Source organism: Bison bison, unplaced genomic scaffold (assembly GCF_000754665.1).
Source record: "Bison bison bison isolate TAMUID 2011002044 unplaced genomic scaffold, Bison_UMD1.0 scf7180017864064, whole genome shotgun sequence".
Classification (NCBI taxonomy): Eukaryota; Metazoa; Chordata; class Mammalia; order Artiodactyla; family Bovidae; genus Bison; species Bison bison.
The window spans coordinates 3,958,470-3,979,331 of record NW_011494636.1 but is presented as its reverse complement, the minus strand read 5'-3'; the positions used below and the strand labels follow the sequence as shown (position 1 = coordinate 3,979,331).

The following is a 20,862-nucleotide window of genomic DNA, read 5'->3' as shown; positions in this document are numbered from 1 at the left end:
TGTGATCAGAAAATGAACAAAATCAGTTCCTGTCAATGGCATCTTTTTTTCTTCCCCAGGAAAATGTATTAATAGAAATGCTTGGGCTAAGTGTTAAATAGTTCTTGTGAAAGTTTTTTTTTAATGCTGTGATTTTGTAACAGCGGAACCAAAGTGACCCTACTTTTCACGTTTCTGTTATAGTAAATTACGTATGAAGAAATGTATTCTGGCGTCGAAAGACACGTGTTGGGCCCCTTTTAAATTGCCGATCTTTCAAATCTGAATGTGACTTGTTTCAGCAGGTTGCTCTTGTTTGCTCTCTTTCGTTGCAGGGAGAGTCTTCAGGCTGGGGGGAAGATGGTGATCTGAACTGGGACGATAACAGCTGGTGACAGTGGCTGCAAGTCACTTTTCAGGAGAAAGGATTTCTTTAAAACAAACAAAAAAATCAAACTAATACCTCAGAAGCAGGCACTGCAGATGAGAAAGCCCCAAAGCATCCTGTTTTTCTCATGTCAGGAGCTCTTTATCCAGTCTACCAATGGAAGTGAGAGGAGACCTGGCTTGCTGGCGGAGAGCCCTGGGCAGTGCAGAGGTTCACAGCCCTTCTCAGAGGAAGAGCCTGTGCGTCTGACAGAGGCCAGTTTCTGTGAAGAGCAAGTGGCTGTGGAGAGGTGGAACTTACTGCTTTCTTCCAGAGCAATTCTGGAAGTAAAGAAAATAAACACAAAAATTCAAGCTGATTAGCTTAATTCTGTGCCATTTCTTTGTCAGAAGAGTAAACTCTATTATGGAATACAACTTACTGAAAAACTTTTAGCTATAAAGTATATAAATGATTTTAAATTGCTAAGGTTTCCTTAGGCAGCTTATTTATTTGTTTACAGAGGTACTATATGAGTGAGTGGCCCTATGGAGACCTGGGCAGTTACCGACTGTTCCACTTGTATTACCTTGTACCAAAGTCCTTAATGAGAAATATCCCCCACAATCCTGCTCTCTAAATGTCCATAAATAAAGACTTATTTTCACTAGACTCAACTTCATAAAAGTTTTATGTGTTAGATCATGTACAGATATGTCAATATTTTCATTTACAAAATGTACTATAGGGTAACAAAAATATATTCAACTCATTTACCTAGTTGACAAAATGGTCTAGTCCACTAACTCTTCACCTTAGAGTACCTGACGTTTTAGCTTATCAATCCTCTCCTGAAGCGTCTCCATTTCCATCAGGAGCCAGTCTGGAGGAGGAGACTTCTGGAGTAGTAACTCAATCGCCTCCAAGGCTTCTGTTGCCGCTTGCAGTGTTGACCTGTACTCATCTTCTGAGGGGAGCTCGTGACGGGCTCTTTTCACACAAGGCTGGCAAATGAGAAAAACATGTAATGCCATAATCCCCGTTCCAAACAGAACTTTCCTTTTGGACTAAAGCTTACAAGGACAAATTCTAAAATTGTCAAGTTTTATACGAAAATTTTATTCTAGTCTTTGGCTCACAAGGGCAGGAGACCCTTACCCCTGCCTTCATCTGGAGAGAGACATGAAGGCAGTGTTGATTTGCAACAGGGATTCAGGGTGCTACCACAACTGATGCTCAGGGTCCAAGGAAACGAAGAGGTGCTGCCTTGTCCAGTGACTTCAGGTGAGTGTTCTTTAGCCATATAATCTGTCCTTACAAAAAAGCCCCAAGTATGAATTTTTTAAAATGCCCTTTTCTTTTTAATGCTAAGTTTATAATGATGCTTTCACTGCACCAGAAGGAGGACGAAGGGTTAGAGCCATACAGTTTTTAAAATCATTGTCTTCCTACAGATGGTCGTAATATATAAATTCTTTAGGGCTTATTTATACTACTGATATATTTAACTTTGTAGATTTAAGGCATAAAAGTTAACATGTCTTGAAAACCACTTATTGGGTTTTTAAGAGTTGTAACTTATATTTACCATTATGGATTGCCATTCCAAATATACTATTAGTGCTCAAACAATTTTGAGTATCCTTAGAAATGTCAGATTTCTGCCTTATGATAGATATAATTTCTGGACTGTGATGAATGAAGCAAAGGATCAAACTAAACACTTAAGAAGGTATGTGAATCAGTTTTCTTCTGTGGTTCAGAAACTACTGCATTTGTAGCATCACTGGTACAAAGACATAACTTTTCCAAAGGTTATTGCAAATAAAGTTATATTAAAAGTATATTCAGTATGATGTTTAAAACATTTTTTGGAGTCCCACCTCTGTTCTCTGTGTTGTCAGCCTTCCAGAAAGAAGAAATGTGATTTTTAAAAGAGCAACTACCATAAAACAATTTCACATGTCTATTCTGTACGAGGCAAAGAACCATGCTAGTTTCTGTTCTACTGTTGTAAGTAATAAAGCACATTTTTTATTAAAGCTTGATCCACACTGAAGAGCAGTCCATACCTGTAAAGATGACATCTTTGTTTCTTCTTGAGTAACTTTAGCAAAAGGCTCCCAGAAAGTACCTTTTTCCTGTTTGATACGTTCCAGTCTCGCAGCTGTAGTTTCATCTACAAACCCCGTCTGCCAGAGATCATGAAGAACCAAGTAAATACCAACATTAGCACTCTCAACTCGTTATCAAAATGGTGTGATACTCAGTGAAAAGACCTGTGTGTATTAAATGCTGAATGTTTAACTACAAGGCTCAGCTTGTGAACTATGCAAATTCTGGAAGTAAGTTGGACTCATCTGTAAAAATTATTCTCAGTGTGATTTGGGTAAAAATATTTTACAGTGTACGCCTTCCCTACAGAGAAAAAAAAAAAAAGATTATCTGCTAGCCTTTACTGAACAGGATGAGAAATTTTTAAAAGAAACATGTACACACACTTACTTACATCCAGCTTAACATGTACACACCCTTACTTACATCCAGCTTATATATATGCATATATACAAAAAAGAGACATAGCCCACTTCAATGAGATATTCTTAAGAAAATTAAGTACTTAAGCATAATTCACTTTATCCTAGTATTCTAAATTTGTGGTTTAACTGTTCTATTAGTGTTTCGGTTAACCTTTAACTTACATCCTACCACGGTCCCCATGTAAGTTTCAAAGCTCACACAAAATATGGGAGCCACTATTTGGAAAAGTCCTGATTGGATTATGGTGGTGAATATGACCCTCTTGGGCCTACAATTCCACATGTGAGTCTAATGATGGTGAGTTACTGGTGAGGGATCCGCATTCTTTTTCTCTGGGCCTGGATGATCAGTGCTGCAGTATCCCAGACTACAGCCAGAGTGACCCAAGTGTTTCACTTCTGACCTGCAGTGAGGTCCCAACTGCTTAATAAGCTAACAGGATATTCAACCTGGCAATAATTTTTAAAAAGTAACATAACAAAATGTGTTCTGCTACTTGGATGCTATACAAATAAAATACCTTCTCCAAAAAGGATACAACTTTTTTCTTTGTTTCTTCAGAACTGAGACATTGTGGAACTATCTCTTCATGAGTAGTTCCCTATTAAAAAATTGATAAAAAACTAATTTCAGTACATTTTAATAACCTGCAAAAAGAAGTACACAAGTTTTAAGAGCTACTTTAATTAAAAATGCAACTTTAAAAGAAAAATCACTCAAAAAATAATAAGCTCATAGTTATTTGAGGGTGCACAAGTATAAAGTTGTGAGCTGTAACGATTTCTGCCCAGTCATCCCAACATTTTTGGGTCCCATTGTGATGAAGGGCAGGACTGTACAACGGCAGCTAAGAGTAAAAGCAGCCCAGGGCAGGGTCGCCTTCTCTACAGAGCTGAGCTAACAGGTCTGTGTTCATCAACTTAGCTCCCATGAAAGGTGGAGATGAAATATATTATCATTCAACCCCAAAAAGCATCTGAATTAGGACACCTAGTCTGAATGCCTGTTCTGATCATTACTGCTGAGGACCTTAGGAAAATCACTTCCCTTCTCTGGACTTCATTTTTAGATCCTGTAAAACAGAAGGCTAGCAATATCTCCTCCAGAAATTTTATGGCTAAGATACAAAAAGCAGCTCTATACATGTTTTTGGAATATTTTGCAATATCAGAAAATGTTTTAGAAATCATTGTGATAGACTGGCCTTCTAATTAATTACCTCAGCAAACTGAGTAAATGCCTCCAAGGAATGTTGTTCCAGTAGCCAGTTCCTGTCAGCTAGCAGTGAAGCAAAAACAGAAGACAGGCTGGGCAGAATTCTGTCCTACAAAGAAAACCAAACCTTATTAGAGGAGAACCTCAGCAGAGTACATTCCTTATCAGTTTTCCTTAATTCTGTCTCAGGGAACACAATAAAACGTGTTCAATTGTGTCCCTCCTTTGCTCTAAGCCCCACTGCCTTTGTGTTAGCTCTCCTTCCGATGTGCTTCCAGCTGGGGGGTGTTCGCTTCCATTTCCCCTGTTCTGGAGATGCCTCCTCAGGCACCTGCCTGGTTCGCTCCCTCAGCATCAGGTGTTACCCACATGTCACTACGGTGAGGACTCCAGTGACCAAGTCTGATTTCAGACTCTACTCCCACATATACCTTCTTTCTTCCCCTTCTCTTGCTTTATTTCTCTCCATAGCACTCACCACCAATTTAGTCCTTTTCATATATCCCCACTTTAGTACTCTGTTGCTTCTCAACAGGCTGAGGGTATTTATTAGTTTGATTTACTGAATACTGAATCCCCAGCGATCAAAATAGCACCTGACATATAACAAGAACTCAACTTTTTCTTGAATGGAATAAATGAATTAATATCACATGGGTTAAATGCCTCTCATATGCTGATGAATTCCCCCAAATTTCTTTAGATCTTAACTTCACTCTGAGAATAGGTAAAGTAATTTCTGCTTTTATTAAACATTTGCTCCGTAGGTTCTGGGCCCAGCAGGGTCCATGGCTATGGCACTGATGAAGCAGAATTTCAGAATACATTTACATTCATTTTATGCTAAAAAGATAGCTCAAATGCAAGTATCTTTGAATACTTCTATCCAGAGAGTTGAAAAGAAGCTGTCAACTCTACACTTACCTCAAGAAACACAACTTTACGTGATGGAAAGCAACAGTATGGTATTGTCTACCTTTGAACAAGAGAGCCCTTTACAAACTAACCAGTTCAAGTTTTGGTTTCAAGGTTTTAATTATTTAACATGTACTGAGAAAACATTCATCATATTTTTGCCCCACTTACATAACAAGTTCTCAGCACTGAAATCTTCAGTATGACCTAGAAGTAGGGGGAAAATGTCAAGTGTCTAGAATTGTCTTGACCACAGTAATAAGGAAGGAAGAACTCAATTTAGGAGGAAGACTTGTTTTTGCTGTGAAGTATGTCTTAAGATTCAGTAGAAGTGTATCACCAGGCCTTTACAGTTTTATAAATACGTATTTATTTGTCAACTATATATACTTCGCAAAATTTTCAAAAATATCTTCTAAAGAAACAAATAGGCTCCCTTTAATGGATATAGAAACCAAGAGAATAACTGATAAATCACCCAATTTCCTCACTATACACTGTTCCCTAGAAGACATACTCTCCTTCCTTAGGAACTTTGTATGCTAGAACCCAACTATCATAAATCTTACTGTAGCCAGTTCTATACATTATTTGTATGTCAACATATATTTTTCTAAAAGTAAATGACTTGAGTTATACTAAGACAGTAACCCTCTCTTCACAAAATAGTTTTTCTCCAATTTTCATTTGTCAGCAATCCATAGAATTCCAGAAATTAAAGCCTGAAAATCCCTCAGTAATTATGAGAGATTTTGTTAACATGGGAACAACAGGATTAAGAGAGTATTACCTGGATAGTTTGAGGTATAAAAAGTTTTCCCAGAGAAGAGACAAAATCCAGAAATGCCAATCGAACATGGTCAGGAGGCTCTAATTTAAGCAGTGAGGTCTGCAAAGTTATAACCTGCAAAGTATAACCAAAGATGCAAAGATCAAAGAATAGTTACAAGCAGTTATAAAACAAGTGCTTTGTAGAGACACGACTAAGATTTTGATGGGTATGCAGGACGGGAAACCAAACCAAACCCAGGACAGTCAAAGATTCTACAAAGCCTACACTTCACAGGTGGAATTTGAATAAAACAATAAAATCACTCATTCAGTTACTACCACAATATTAGTCTTACCAACCATTGAAATAAAAAATTAAAAATTCATGTGTTTCTGAAAAACAATATGCTAGTGTTCTTCCTTTAAATCTTTAAAAATTATTTTGCATTTTAAATTCTAGAAGGAGAAGTTCATTCTTTAAACACGGATTGGCAAACTTTCTGTAAAGGGCCAGAGGGTAAATATTTTGGGTTTGTTCCTTGTTGCATACATATATATATATAGATATTTTAACAAACCTTTAAAAATGTAAAAAATCTTCCTTAGCGCTTCTGATGAAAACAGGAGAGCAGAACCTAGTCAGGAGGCCAAAGTTTGCCTGGTGTAAAGGACACTGAAATAGTCTTCTATGGAAGCAGTGTCTCAATGAATAATTTACTTATGTTGAAAATTTTAAATGTTAGTTATTTGGATTTTTTAAAAATAGGTACAATTACATCAAAACTATCAGTATTTTTCAAAAAAGATTAGAATCTTCAGAATCAACATATTTGAGTCAGTTATTTTACTACATTCTCTGTAAAACATATATAGTAACTAAAAATATGCCTAATTAGTAAACATTTTTTAATGCTAAGTTCTTCATATACACAACCAAAACCAGAGCTACTAAAAACAAGGTGTTGCTAGTCTCACTCTCTGCAATATGCTGCTGCTGTTGCTGCTGCGTCGCTTCCTAAATAGGAAGGACTGGCTTTACCTCGGAATAGTTTTCTTAAGTGACAGTAAGCTTAAACCAACAATTAGGGGATCGGGTCTGTCTAGTATGAACTCATTCCAGATCCTCAAATCACTTCAGGTAAGATGAAGGCCTTCTCCCCTTTTCCCTCTCTCCATCACTTAGAACCACCCAAAGCAAGGCATACCTGAGGCAACACCACGAGGATCCCCCAGTGGCCCTGGTTCTGCCAGGTCCAGCCATGCAAGCTAGGGACCAGAGGAAGAATTCAGTAGTGCTCCTCATTTTATTTCTTCAAACAAAATGAGGATTATCCTCAAGTCCATGTTGGTTTTATTGCATAGCTTCCCTAGTGGCTTAGATGGTAAAGAATCTACCTGCAATGCAGGAGACCAAGGTTCGATCCCTGGGTTGGGAAGATCCCCTAGAGAAGGAATAGCAACCCACTCCAGTGTTCTCGCCTAGAGAATCCCATGGACAGAGGAGCCTGGTGGCCTACAGTCCATGGGGTCCCAAAGAATTGGACAGGACTGAGTGACTAATGCAACTTCAACAACAGCTTCTGGCATACCTTTGAAAATGCTATAAAGGCAGGGTTCCCAGGTGAACTGACTCCTAACCTCAGGGTTTCCTAAGCAGTTACCAGCAACAATGAAACAGGTCTGACTATTCAGTATCAAAGAGATAAGAGAATAGATAGCTTGCCCACTATTCTTACCTGACTTACTAGCTGAGGATCTAAAGTTTGAATGAAAAATCCCAGCAGTGGAAGTAAAAGACTGAGTGTCTGCTGAACATAAGGTTGACCTATTACCTTAAATAAGAAGCACAAAATAATTTTGGTGAAAATTTTCCATTACATAAGACTAGCAACATTCACATTTATTATATTCCAGGAAATATGCTAAGCACTTTATATTTATTACTTCACTTATTCCTTATAACTCTGAAGCAGGTATTATTACCCTCACTTTACTACTAAGAAAAGGGTAGAGAGGTTAAGTAATTTCCTCTAGACACACAGGAAAAAGTATAGCCATGTTCTAAACCCAGATTTAATTCAGATGGGCATCTCATTATTTTTATCTGTCACAGAAAAAGCTTGCTTATTCCTTAGTCTTCTTAAAATTCCATTCTCCTCTCCAGAACTCTTGCTTCTATTATGATATTATAAGCTTTATCACCAAGAAAGATCCTCAGTGAATATTTATTGAATAATTTAATGAGGATTAGGGGAAAGCACTTGAAGCTAAAATGCTGCAACAGTGAAATCTAACCATATACATAAACTTTAATGATAAAATATCATCTGGAAAACCATTTCTGTTATTTCACAAACATTAATGTTGCCTTCAGCTTCCACTGACTGGGACACCCAGAGGCCAGTATTTCAACTTATCAATGTCATAGTTAGATATTTAACTAAATATGATTTTTAAATTACAATGATCTGTGGGACATATATCATTCTAATTCTAGCCTGATTTTGGCTTTTCTGGAGAAGAGGAATACAAGTTAACCACATCCATTTACTTGCCCCTTCTACTATTAAGCCAGACCACTCTCCCAGTGCTCAAAAGATTTTATAAAAGAACTCCAGAATCACAGAAACAGGCCATAGCAAACAAAGAAGAAAAAACAGTAAGAGTTGAAAATAGTAGCTAGACTGTCACTGTCACTTCACTACTTTCTAGTTTTATTAATATAATTCTATCAACTTAAATAGAACTGGCTGAAAGAGTAAAAGTAGGTATTTTTAAGTTCTAATCACAAGTGCTACCAAGAACCTAAAGTAATTACATACATTTTACTCTGTATGGAAATTTCATTCTCTTTTTCAGTATTTTATTTGTTCTTCAGCAAAATGATTATAGTTGCCTTCCTTACCAGTTTAACATTTAAAAGAATTGAAAGCTGACTTCCAACTTCCTTAATTGCAGTTTGCTGCCCCAAATCCAGAGCTTCACCAGAAGAATTACATACAGCAAGCAGAGCAGAGAGCACTGTGTTCTAAAGGCAAGAGACAGGGAAAGGACCTGAGTGCAGACATCAGTTTAAAGGAGCTGGAACCCAATTACCTGTAGGTTTTGAGTTACCTCTAACTCTTCATAAAAACACTAGAAGTGTATTTCTAAGACCCAAAGCCATCTTTTCAGCGATGTCTTAATACATGTATTATGTTAGCCAAATAAGATGTATTTATAGAAACACTCAAATTTTTGGCCAACCAATATATTTTGTTAAAACTACTTTCCTTATACACAGAAACATTAGCTTCATTTTCCTAAAAAAATTTTTTTTCCTTTTAGGTTGAAAATTTAACAAAATGGAAACTGCATCATATTTTAAAAAATAGATTTGATACAAATGGCCAATATGGTCAAGCTAATTCATACTATTTATCAACTAAATTTTTTTCACATTATGTACTTAGCAACCTTTTAAAGTTTACTAAATTATTGTTGCTGTTGTTGTATAATTAATCTTTAAAATTTTTTAGCAACACTGCCTTCAATAAACAAATATAGTACCTAAGTACACTATTTAGAATTTAAAACAAAAGATAATTTTTCCTGGATTCACTCTTAATGATATATCAAATGTCTGTCTCTCTGGCCAGGAATGGGGTTGGTTGGCGTGTGGTAACAATCAGTAATTTTGCCCTTCATCCATTATACTTCAACAACCACACTTAATTTTATGTAATCACCACACAGCTTTTAACTTATGATTAACTTATTTCCTTTTACAATAAACATTAAATAACTTGCTGATCTGGTTTTGGTCATAGAGTAAAGCCGTTGAATTTTAGAAAATAGGTGCTTTTATTTTATCTAATACAAAAGTATTTGTCTTTACTATAGAAATTTGTGTATAATGAATACAAAACCTGAACAATCTCACCAATAAAGGCACATAGAAATATTTCCTTTCAATATATGTAAATGTTTTAAATTATCTTTATGATTAAGGTCAAATGCCACTATGTAATAGAGTATCGGAACATTTACACTCAGTTTAGAAATATAAGTCTCAAGAAAACCCTGAATTCAATTTAAAATTGCAAATAAGCCCTCACCCCTTTGAATGCTCTGTGCCCATCCTTGCTTGATTTGTCTCTTATCACAAACTGATATATAATATGTATCTAAGTTTTACATATATATATATATATATATATACACGTGTGGGTGTGTTACTTCTTTGTCCACAGCTAAAGAATGTAAGTCCATGAGAGCAGGAATTTTTGTTGGTTTTGTTCTTTGATATATTTTTATCTCCAATGCCTAAAACAGAGCTTGGCACATATAAACACTCAAAATATGCTGAGTGAATGATGAATCAAAGAATGTGCAAATAAACACCAAACAACATGTACTATATTCAGTTTCTAAAATTGTATTTTGACTTATAGATCAACTTCTTTTTTATTTCATTATTTTAAGAGGGCGCATTCTAAATAGAAAGGTATATAAAGACTCAGAAGAGATTTGCATAAAATGAGGGTTGTACAAAAAGAAGAATCTTCTCTACCAAATCTAGAAATATGTCAGCAAATATACTACAAATAAAGTATTTCATAATGTGTTTCGTGTTGTTCCACCCTCCCCTCTCATATTTACATCAATCAAGATAATAGCACATTTCTCACAGACTCTTACAGTGTAGAAATATGAAACTCTTGCTAGATTCTGAGGGCACAAACTGTGTCTTTTTAACAACACATCCCCAGTAACTAAAGCAGCTTCATAAACAGCTACAGAACGAATCAAGGCCATCATAATGCACTTACCAGAGACTCAAGTTCTTCTAGCGTGCGGTTACTGCCTAGCCACTTCATACACCATGCAGTACCTGCTCTGGTGACCTCAAGTGCAGTTTGTTTCCTAAGCTCAGCAGGTAATGCCTGAAAGGAAATATACTGCCACAGAAGCAGATTTTCTGTTTCTTTTGGGGGAAATTTCTGGATAAACTCCACCTGAAATTAATTGTTAAAAAAACAAGAGTAACAGACAGTCTAGTGAACTGATACACCAAAGCTAAGTATTAGCTTCCATATTTAATATTTTTTTAAAGTTCTTGGGATTTCCCCTGGTGGTCCAATGGTTAAGTCTCTGATTCTGCACTTCCAGTGCAGGGGGTGCAGGTTGGATCCCTGGAAGGAGAACTAAGGTTCCCACATGTTGTGTGGGTGGTATGACAAAAAATAATAGTTCTTAACTGCATAACAGTATCACAAGGTACCAGATCAATGTAGCCTAAATGAACATGCATTTTAGTTATTTTTGTTTTTGCATTTGTTTCCAAATTGAAAAAACAGGTTAAGTGCAACACGATATAAATGCATTAAGAAATATTAAATAATGTATTTCATTATTAGTCATGTCAGCTATTTTAAATGCTTCTACCCAATAAGTCTATTTTTCCCTAAGAATCAGTGTACTCAACAACTTGTACAGCTAAATCAAAAGTAATATTCAAAAATACACCAACAAGATTGATTTAACCAACCTTTGTGGCTTACTACTTAGCTATCACAGAGAAGCAAAGGTCACAGGTTCAGTTTTCCAATGGGCTATCCAGCTCTGCTCTACTTTAGACAACATATGAAACTCATTCGCAAGTGTTCAGAACAGTATGGTTGGCAAAACAATTCTACCACTGAAATAATTCAAAGTGTTTGCCAGGTTAACAGAAAAACAGTATTGTTAAAATGCCACGTTAACGGACTAGATAAAAATGGCAAAAGTTATTTTAAGAAAGAGTTAAACTGTTAAGTCAGTTTCTGGTGGAAAAACTGCAAAAGCAATGGTGTACTTAATTACTAATTAAGGTATACTCTAGGAATATTGATGTAATTTTTAAAAAGAAGAATTCAATTTATAATATCCAAAATCTACTTGCTGAATGACAGAAAAAAAATTTTCTTACATCAAAAATGAGAAAAGAAAAAACACACCACTATATTAAATCTGACAGAGAAACTCTTCTACATTATATATCATATTTATATTTGAATTTTATTTGTTTGGAGAAAATACTTAGCTGTCAACACAAGGGAGAAATTACATAGCTATCTTCTGGGACAGCTGATAAAGCCAGAAAAATGGATCCCTTCTTGAGCTATGCATCTATTACAACAGGCAGCTTTACTCTTGAAACCAAACTACATCAGGAAAGCCAAGAGAATTGTGCCAACTAACATCAATTCAAACAAGACCTTTCTTTATAATCAAGTCCAGTGAGTGAATGATTTCCCTTTCCAAAATAGAACTATAAGTAATAACACCCTGGACAACATAGGTAGGAGTTGCCAAGATCTGTTACATACAAAGACTGATTTATTTATTTACTATTCTGGGTTTGAAAACCTTGGCCTCAACACAGTTTGCAAGATTTAAAACTGCTAGTGCTGACAGTTCACAAGGAGTGAAATATAAGGGGATCTAATGTGCAGAGCACATGACTTCCCTCCTTAACACTGAGAGAAAAATACACCAGTGGGCTTAAAATGCAAATATATTAAGTAATCTTTCCTTTACATGAAAATGGTAGCACAGCTGCCAATGTGCTTCAACCAGACCATACTAATATCCTTTCCCCCCAGGTAACCTCAGGAAATAAAAAAGCATATTTCCTAGGGTAAAAGGGCATAAGGAGGCAGAGGCAACATCCCACAGAGGAGGGCTCTGAAGCAGCTGCATGAAAACCAGCTAAAAACAATACGGGAGCCAAGCAAAGAGCACAGACTTGGAAGCAAATCAGATCTTATCTGAATCCTAGCTCAGTCACGTATTATGTGTGAGCTTGGAGAAGGTCTTTAATTATCCTGAGTTATTGAATCTTCATCTGTAAAATGGACATGATAACATATCTATCCCACAAGGCTGAGGTAAGGATTAAAAGAATTAAAGTGCCTACTACAAAACCTGGTCCATAGTATAGTCTGAAAAAAATACAGGCTTCCCTGCTGCTTCCTTTAAGATGCTGGATCATGTCTTAAGAGAAAAGGAAAAAGAGCTGACATGACATGACATGATAGAAGAACTAACACTTGTTAAATGCTTACCTGATGCATATATACACTCTTATCTCCTTGAGTCTCACAACTGCCGTCTAAGTAATAATATTTCAATTCTAGGATTAACTAATTCTCCCAAGCGCTCTCAGAACAGGAATTCAAATTCAGGTTTCTCCCTTAATTTTAAGTGTTATACAGTAACTTGAACACAGCAGGAAAAATCAGTATTTGATAAATGAAGGAAAATGTTACAAGTAACCCCTCATTTATCCATAACTTCATATCTGATAGTTGCAATTAGTAAATTTCAGAATAAACTGAGAAGTATATAAGAGATCTCTAAACATATACTAGAGTTTGTTATAACAAACCTGCTAGAACTCACTTGGGGCTAATTCATTCTGAGTTGTATTATCCTAAAAGTTAAAATTTCTCAACTCTGGGAAAAGAATTTTATTCCTATAAAGTGAGAAAATCGAGGATCTCTTCCAAATCCCACTTCTTCAGGAAGGGCCTGCCAGTTAAACAGGGCTTCTAGGAAGAACCATATACCAGGAACCAAGAGTATGACCTTTGATAGGGGAGTGGAAGGTATTAAAATTGCACTTGGAGCAGACAACTCTTCAGGAGTTTTAGAGGCATGAACAGCAACCCTAACATGTTTTCTGGAGGGCGATGAGGTGGGCCTGCTGTGCTTTTCTGCCTTGGAGACACCTAAGGAAGAGGGCCAGAAGGTCAGTGTGGCTCCTCGCTACCCTGCCATCCTCTCTTGGCAGGAAAGCAGGCATGGACTTGGGGTAAATACTCTGGTCAGAAATAACTCAGCCTTTACTGAGTACCCTCTAAACTCAGCACTATGCTAAGTATTTCACATATATTATCTCTAAATCCTTATGAAGTTTTCCAAAATAGTTACACATTTCTGTCACTTTGTAGGCAGGCAAACAGTTTCAGAAACAATGACTTGCCCAAGGTCATATTAAGCCAGGATTCACACCAAGGCCTTTAACCCACTTCACTAACCTAGTGTTTCCCCAGCTTATATCCATGTCAGAATCATGTAGGAATTTAATAAGAACAAAAACAAGTTACTGAGCCTCACCCAACAGCCACCACTCCATACCCATTCTATTCACAGGCTTAGGTCCTGGAACAGGTTCCAGGACCTGTATTTTATAAAAAGTTCGTAAGAGCTCCAAAGTGACTAATCCAAGGGACTATACCAGGCTACCAAGGTTCCTGTAACTGGAGAATCTCCTCTGTCACACAGAGCTTGTCTTCCTCACAATGGCAAACAACTAGGGCTCATCATACTTCCAATTTTCCCCAGAAAGTTCAACTTGTTTACTTTGAAAAAGATAAAGATATCATTTTCATTTAGAGCATAAGTAATATTCTAGCTCTTCAAAATAAGTTAAAGGGACAGGGGATACAGAACCATTTCATTCCAAGTATCTTAAATGTATGAGAAATAAGAAGAAAGAAGACAGAGTTAGATGTACTCAACCTCCACCTACTCCTCCGCCATCTTGTTCTCTCAGAAGACAGAGTTAGAATGATTATCTGTAACTTGCAGTAAAGACACTGACAAGGACTCTCTCCTTGACCAATCTTAAGTCAAGCTCTTCTTAGCTCTCTTCTTGAGAAGACTTTGACCCTGGGCTTGTATCCATCTTTTCTGGGTCTTGCATTATCCAATTTTAGCAAGAATCATAACTAAATTTAGAAAGAATCCCTCAACCTTAGTATCTGATCATCCTGGTCTGTGTTCAGCAAGAATCTGGTCAAGCCAGGATGACCCCCTTACCTCTGATGTTTCCTTTTAGGAATTTTTATCCACAAGACTCCTACCCTGCTTCTTGACCCTAGATTCACACTAGTCTATGCTGTATTCAGAACTGAGCCCAGTTCTACACTGAAATCTCTTCTCTCCTATTGCAACAGCTCTGAATAAGATCTGTTTTTATCACTTTAACTCCTGTATAGCTTTGGCTTTTCTTTAACATCAAAATCTAAATCCACCTAAAAGCAATAAGCAATGTAATCAATACATTAAAAATTTACATTCAGATGTTAACATTTACATGCAGAATAAATGGGAGTGAAAAAGCCTTCAAAAGTATCTGAATCCAATTCTCAGCAGCTGCTCAAAAACAGTGACAAAGATATCCTTGCCTGTTGGGGTGGGGCCATGAAGAAGAAGAGACGCCTCAATAGTATTGATAGGTTGGTGAGCTGATAACATTCTCCAGGGCAAGATTTTATCTGGGAAAAGACAGGAGAGAGAGCAGAGATCAAAGACTTAAAATCATAGCTTTTACAAACTTTTATATGCCAAAATATTAACAACAGCTCTTTCTGGAAAATAACATGGAATTTTAATTTTTGATTTGGCACTTTCCTCTAATTTTTTCTCTTCCATGAACCTAGATTACTTTTGTAATATGGAAACAATTGTGATATATTTAAAAACAATACTTTTGAATTTCTAATTACCATTTTGATTATAACTTGATATGTTAATCCCCCTACTGAAAGATAACTTGTGAAATTTTTTTAAGTCTAAGCACAAAAGCGCAGAGGTGAATATAACTGTAAGATGGAAGCGTCATTAAAAGAATTTAAAATTCCTATCATAATGTGCTAGGAGAGCTTTTATTTAAAGTAGTTATGATACAAATAACATAAAAGTCAGTTTTGTGCAAGATGTGATGAGGATTTAGAAAAAAAATTGGGTAAGCACTCCAGACCATTAGCCATGCAGACATAGATGTCAGCTGCCTGGTTATCATGCACCTCAGTGAATCTAGTCTACAATATCCTTACAGGGTAAACCAAGAATCAAAACACAAAACACACATGGCCCACATAAAATCTTATCAAAATCCAGAGACTAAAAACAAAACAAACCAGTCATGCCCATCTTATATGGAACATAAACATGTTGAGATTTAAAAGCAAAAGAAGATTAACACTGAAAAGATTAACATGAGTCATCATTAATTTTCTCTTTGTATCTATTCACATTACTTCTTTACCCAAAAGGCATCAATTACTATCACATTTAGTCCTTCTCAGAAAGAGATACATCAAAATCAAGAGTCAGAATGTCTAAGTCATATTAGAGACGGGGCTGGGGCAGGAAAGAGGGGCTCGGGAGAGGGAGGAAGGAGGCGAGAGTAAGAACAACTCTGGGTCATTCACATTAAGGCTAACTCCTATTCTCTACTTTGTATTCAATTTTACATTTATCCTCAAACAACCTAATTTTTCTTCCCCAGATCAATGAAACTCCATAAAATTTTGAAAATATGAGACAATTTCCCCAGTGAAACGATCTTTCTAATATGTCTTTCTCAATAGCATCAACATTGAAAGTGAAAGTGTGAAGTCACTCGGTCGTCTCTGACTCTTTGCGACCCCATGGACTGCAGCCTGCCAGGCTCCTCTGTCCATGGAATTCTCCAGGCAAGAATACTGGAGTGGGTCGCCTTTCTCTTCTCCAGAAGATCTTCCCAACCCAGGGACTGAAACTGGGTCTCCTGCATTGCAAGCTGATTCTCTACCGTCTGAGCTACCATGGAAGCCCAGCATCAGCATTAATGCTGAGCAAAGAAACTAATTTACTATCAAAATCATTTAGCTAACATGCTATTTCTCCTTTTGATATTCACATTCTTTAAGATTATCATATCCCCAAAGGAAATGCATGGGAAGTTGAATGTTTTAGGCTTTATAATTCTACTTACCAGATGGGCCACTATGGTCACATGATGAGCACAGAGTTCAGCAGTCCCATATCTGTGATAGAAACAGAAGGCAATCTTCATACAATTATTTATACAATTATTCAGAAAAGCAAGATGAACTACTATAAAGCACTAAATATTCTAAATTGCAGTTATTTCCATGGCAAAGGAATATCACAACATACAAAACGACCTAAGCTATAGGTTCTATTGATCTGAGCCAAAGAAAGGAAAGAGGGAACTCAGTACCTAATTCAGTGCTGTGATGTGAAATCAAATCATTTTGGGGGGCTGTTATGGGATTATCAAGATTTAATTTTCTATAAACTTACAAGTATAAAGTCATTTACTATCAATCACTACAGTAAATCAACCCCCAAATTTTAAAAAGCATGTTGTACCGAGCAAGGAAGCACCATGCGTCCATAGCCAGCAAAGAGGTGATCATATTAGCACTAAGAACAGCATTCAACAGAGCAGTGTCCTAATGAAAAACAAATTTTTATGATAAATTATCATTAATATAACATTTCTCAAAACAACAAAATACTATCACAATCCAAAAAAACCCAACAGATCCTCAATAAGAAAGTTCTACTTTCTAGTGTCTGAAAGAATCCACGTTGCCATCCCCTCAACATTTATTGAGTACCTACATGTTCAGCATTGGACTGGGCTATGGAGATGCAAAGTGATTGTCAATGTGATAACTCAGTCACTAGGCTCCACAAAAATCCTCTATGTAGGCTGAAGTCTCTAAAACAATATATATAATACACATGCCTATACTTCCGTTTCTGTCTTAACCTATTCAAAGACAATATTTAATATGTGCTGAATATTACCCATTTATAATATCATAAATGATACTGATTTTTAAATAAATTTTAAGAATTTTTTTCCTAGAATTTTATCAGTGTCTTTTCTAATCCAATTCCAGTAAAAAGGGACTTCCCTGGTGGTCCAGTGGTTAAAAACCCATGCTTCCACTGTAGGGGTTATGGGTTCGATCTCTGGTTGGGGAATTAAGGTCCTGTGTGCTGCATGGTGCAGCCAAAATTTTTTTAAAAACCAAAACAATTCTAGTTTTAAAAAAGCAAACACATTAAGCCTAGGATCTGTAGGAGACTTGGTACTACATTCTGCTATTCTCTGTTTCTTTTTAAGAAACTGAATTAGGTGAAATCATAGACCCATTTTTCTTCTTCTTACACTGTCTTTGCATACCTTTCCACCCCAAATGTTTTCTGAAGTATTTTAGCTAAAGATTACATCTGCATTCTACAGGACTCTTAAAATTACCGTTTCCTAAGACCCAACTGAATTAAAACATAAAATGTGCAAGCTGAGAGAATGACAGTCAAAAATAAATACACATTTCTGAGTCATATGGTAGTTCTATTTTTAGTTTTTAAGGAACCTCTATAGTGGCTGTATCAATTTACATCTCCATCAACAGTGCAAGCGAGTTCCCTTTCCCCCACACCCTCTGCAGCATTTATTGTTTGTATATTTTTTTTTATTATTGCCATTCTGATTGGTGTGAGGGGATACCTCACTGTAGTTTTGATCTGCATTTCTCTAATAATTAGTGATGCTGAGCATCCTTTCATGTTGTTTCTTGCCCATGTGTGTGTCTTCTTTAGAGAATTCTCTTTAGGTTTTCTATTTTTTGAAGACACATGCACCCCAACATTTATTACAGCACTATTTACAATAGCAAGGACATGGAAGCAACCTAAATGTCCATGAACAGATGAATGGACAAAGATGACAGGGATATAGATACATATGGATAAGATAATATGGGTCATTTGTGGAGACATGGGTGGGCCTAGAGTCTGCCATACAGAGTGAAGTAAGTCAGAAAAAAAAAAAATCAAATATCATCACATATATGTGGAATCTAGAAAAACAATAAGATGAATCTATTTGCAGGGCAGGAACAGAGATGCAGATGTACAGAACTATACTCAGGGAGGGCAGTCGGGGTGGAGGTGGGTGGATGAATAGGGAGACTGGGATTGGCGGATGTGCACTGCCATGTAAAACTGCTAGTGGGAACCTGCTGTAGTGATGGGAACTCGTCAGTGCTCTGTGGTGACCTCGATGGCGAGGATGGGGTGGCGGCGGAGTTAATGGAGGGAGGGGATATATGCATACATATAGCTGATTCACTTCATTGTACAGCAGAAACTAACCAAATGTTGTAAAGCAAGTAGTAGTGCCCAGTCATGTTCAACTCTTTGTGATCCCATGGACAGTAGCTCACCAGGCTCCTCTGTCCACGGAATTTTCCAGGCAAGAATACTGGAGCAGGTTGCCATTCCTGTCTCCAGGGGATCTTCCTGACCCAGAGATTGAACCTCATCTCTTGCCTCTCCCGCACTGGCAGGCAGGTTCTTTACCGCGGGCACCACCTGGGAAGCCCGTAAACAACTACGTGCTGTGCTGTGCTAAGTCGCTTCAGTCACGTCCGATTCTATATGACCCTACGGACTACAGCCTGCCAGGCTCCTAACCCAACGATACCCCATGTAAATAAATACATACACAGTTATTATCCCCACACTTTCTTCTATATCTGATTCACAGTCTCAATGAAAAGAAAGCAGAAGTAATCTCAGCTTAGCCCTGCAAGTGACAAACATACCAGTTCAGGGAACAGTGAGGGATGAAGGGAAGCAATAAATGTACACAGATGAATGCAAACATGCTGATACAAGGTGACAGCAACCTCGGCTTGCCCTTTACTCTTTACTCCCTGTAAATGAACAGGAAGAGAGAGTTCACCAGAACACTGCTCAAAACTGGAGAAAATGGCTTTGAGTAGAGACACCCTGCAGGGAAATTGAGAACATTGAACCCAACGTTATTAACATTTAACAATTAGTGGGTGTAATAACACTGGTATTTTAGCAAAGCCAAATGTCTCAAGATGTATATATCAGTAACAGTTTCCAATATATGTGAATATGCATCCATGTATCCATAAAAATAAAATACAGTTAGAGAAATCCCTTAAAGGAGAATTTTCCTATACATCTTTTATCATTTACCAAGTGATTAACAAAATACAGAACTATACAAAGTCTGAGACAAAATTCATCAAGGAATCTGAAACTTAAATAGCTAAACTAGGTATCATATATAAAATGAAAAATAGACCCTATTATACAGACAGAGAGGGGTCATTTTAAGATTGAAATGGTTTAAGAATTCTTCATAGAGGATTTAAAAATAAATTAAAAATAAGCAAAATATAATAGGTAAAGATGAGAAAGCCTGAGTAAAAGGCAGACAGGAATCACCAGTCTGACAGAAGCAAGGTATATGTGTAGAAAGAGAGACAGGATAAGGAGCAAAAGTTAATGACGACAACAGCAGGTTTTAAATGCAAAGCTGAGGACATGGGACATTATGCTTCAGTTACTGAGCAGGAGAATTGCAAGCTCACAAAGCTGGGGGTTAGGAAGACTAACCTGACAGTGGTACATAGGATGCCACTAAAGGAAAGGATAAAAAACTAGAACACAGCAACAGCCAGGGTGTAGGAACTAGAGCCTGATATTGGCAAGAAGAATGAACACAAGGGAGATTTCCCAGGGGATACCTTATAGTGTCTAAGCATTCTATTTATCAGAGCTCATCTTTAAATGTTATCAACTACATCTCTACTACATTCAATGTTTATAACACTATTAGGCAATACCTTTTAAAAGAGTGAACAAAATTAAAATATTTTCAGCACCTGTCATAGATTTGTGTATTTTATATTTTTATTAAGTAGCAATGTGTATGAGGTCTACATAGTAACTATTAATTAGAATATGTGATACAACAAAGAATTTAATTTTGAGGTCATTGCAAACAACAGTGCATTCTAAACCATCGTAATGTGATGGGAGATAAACAAAACCATGTCTGTTACCTGGCTGTAGCCTCTGAGACTTGGCTCTCTCTGCACCACAGGGCCTGCACATCCTCAGGCCGAGAGGACAGCTCATCCATAATGACAACCAGCAGCAGACACTGGGGAAGCTGTAGTTCACAAGGCAGCTCTTCACGTGGTAAAAACACATTAATTAAGTTATAGCAAATTGGTAAAAGCATACTCTATTTTTATATAACTTTGATTGCTATATTAAAAAATTATAATTTTTTTTTAAGTTAGAAATATACTCCAAGAAAAGCAAGTAGAAGAAACTTTAAAGAAAAATTTTAAAACTTAAAAAAAGGATGACTATGTAAGGGAAAATTACCATGTGTCTAACACATTGTAATT

The 20,862-nt window shown here is 36.8% G+C and overlaps 2 protein-coding genes across 5 annotated transcripts in view; one reads left to right on the top strand and one right to left on the bottom strand.

Moving 5' to 3' along the window:
- SCYL3 (SCY1-like 3 (S. cerevisiae)) overlaps nt 1–1,018 on the top strand; it is a 41,689-nt gene extending 40,671 nt beyond the window's left edge. For all 3 annotated transcript variants that reach the window (XM_010836702.1, XM_010836701.1, XM_010836703.1), the window contains one exon: nt 315–1,018. In XM_010836702.1, the coding sequence (XP_010835004.1) occupies nt 315–374 (60 nt within the window). In that variant the 3' untranslated portion in view covers nt 375–1,018. The remainder of the gene's footprint in view (nt 1–314) is intronic.
- The window catches only part of LOC104986236 (chromosome unknown open reading frame, human C1orf112), a 50,545-nt gene continuing 30,291 nt past the window's right edge, over nt 609–20,862 (bottom strand). Inside the window, exons 12-25 of one of the 2 annotated variants that reach the window (XM_010836706.1) lie at nt 20,509–20,638; nt 19,231–19,417; nt 16,979–17,061; nt 16,578–16,629; nt 15,004–15,093; nt 10,600–10,785; nt 8,694–8,816; nt 7,525–7,620; nt 5,808–5,921; nt 4,107–4,211; nt 3,408–3,488; nt 2,419–2,538; nt 1,124–1,350; nt 609–687 (exon numbers count right to left, since the gene is read on the bottom strand). In XM_010836706.1, the coding sequence (XP_010835008.1) occupies nt 1,162–1,350; nt 2,419–2,538; nt 3,408–3,488; nt 4,107–4,211; nt 5,808–5,921; nt 7,525–7,620; nt 8,694–8,816; nt 10,600–10,785; nt 15,004–15,093; nt 16,578–16,629; nt 16,979–17,061; nt 19,231–19,417; nt 20,509–20,638 (1,556 nt within the window). In that variant the 3' untranslated portion in view covers nt 609–687; nt 1,124–1,161. The remainder of the gene's footprint in view (nt 688–1,123; nt 1,351–2,418; nt 2,539–3,407; nt 3,489–4,106; nt 4,212–5,807; nt 5,922–7,524; nt 7,621–8,693; nt 8,817–10,599; nt 10,786–15,003; nt 15,094–16,577; nt 16,630–16,978; nt 17,062–19,230; nt 19,418–20,508; nt 20,639–20,862) is intronic. The other variant, XM_010836704.1, reaches the window with a different exon arrangement.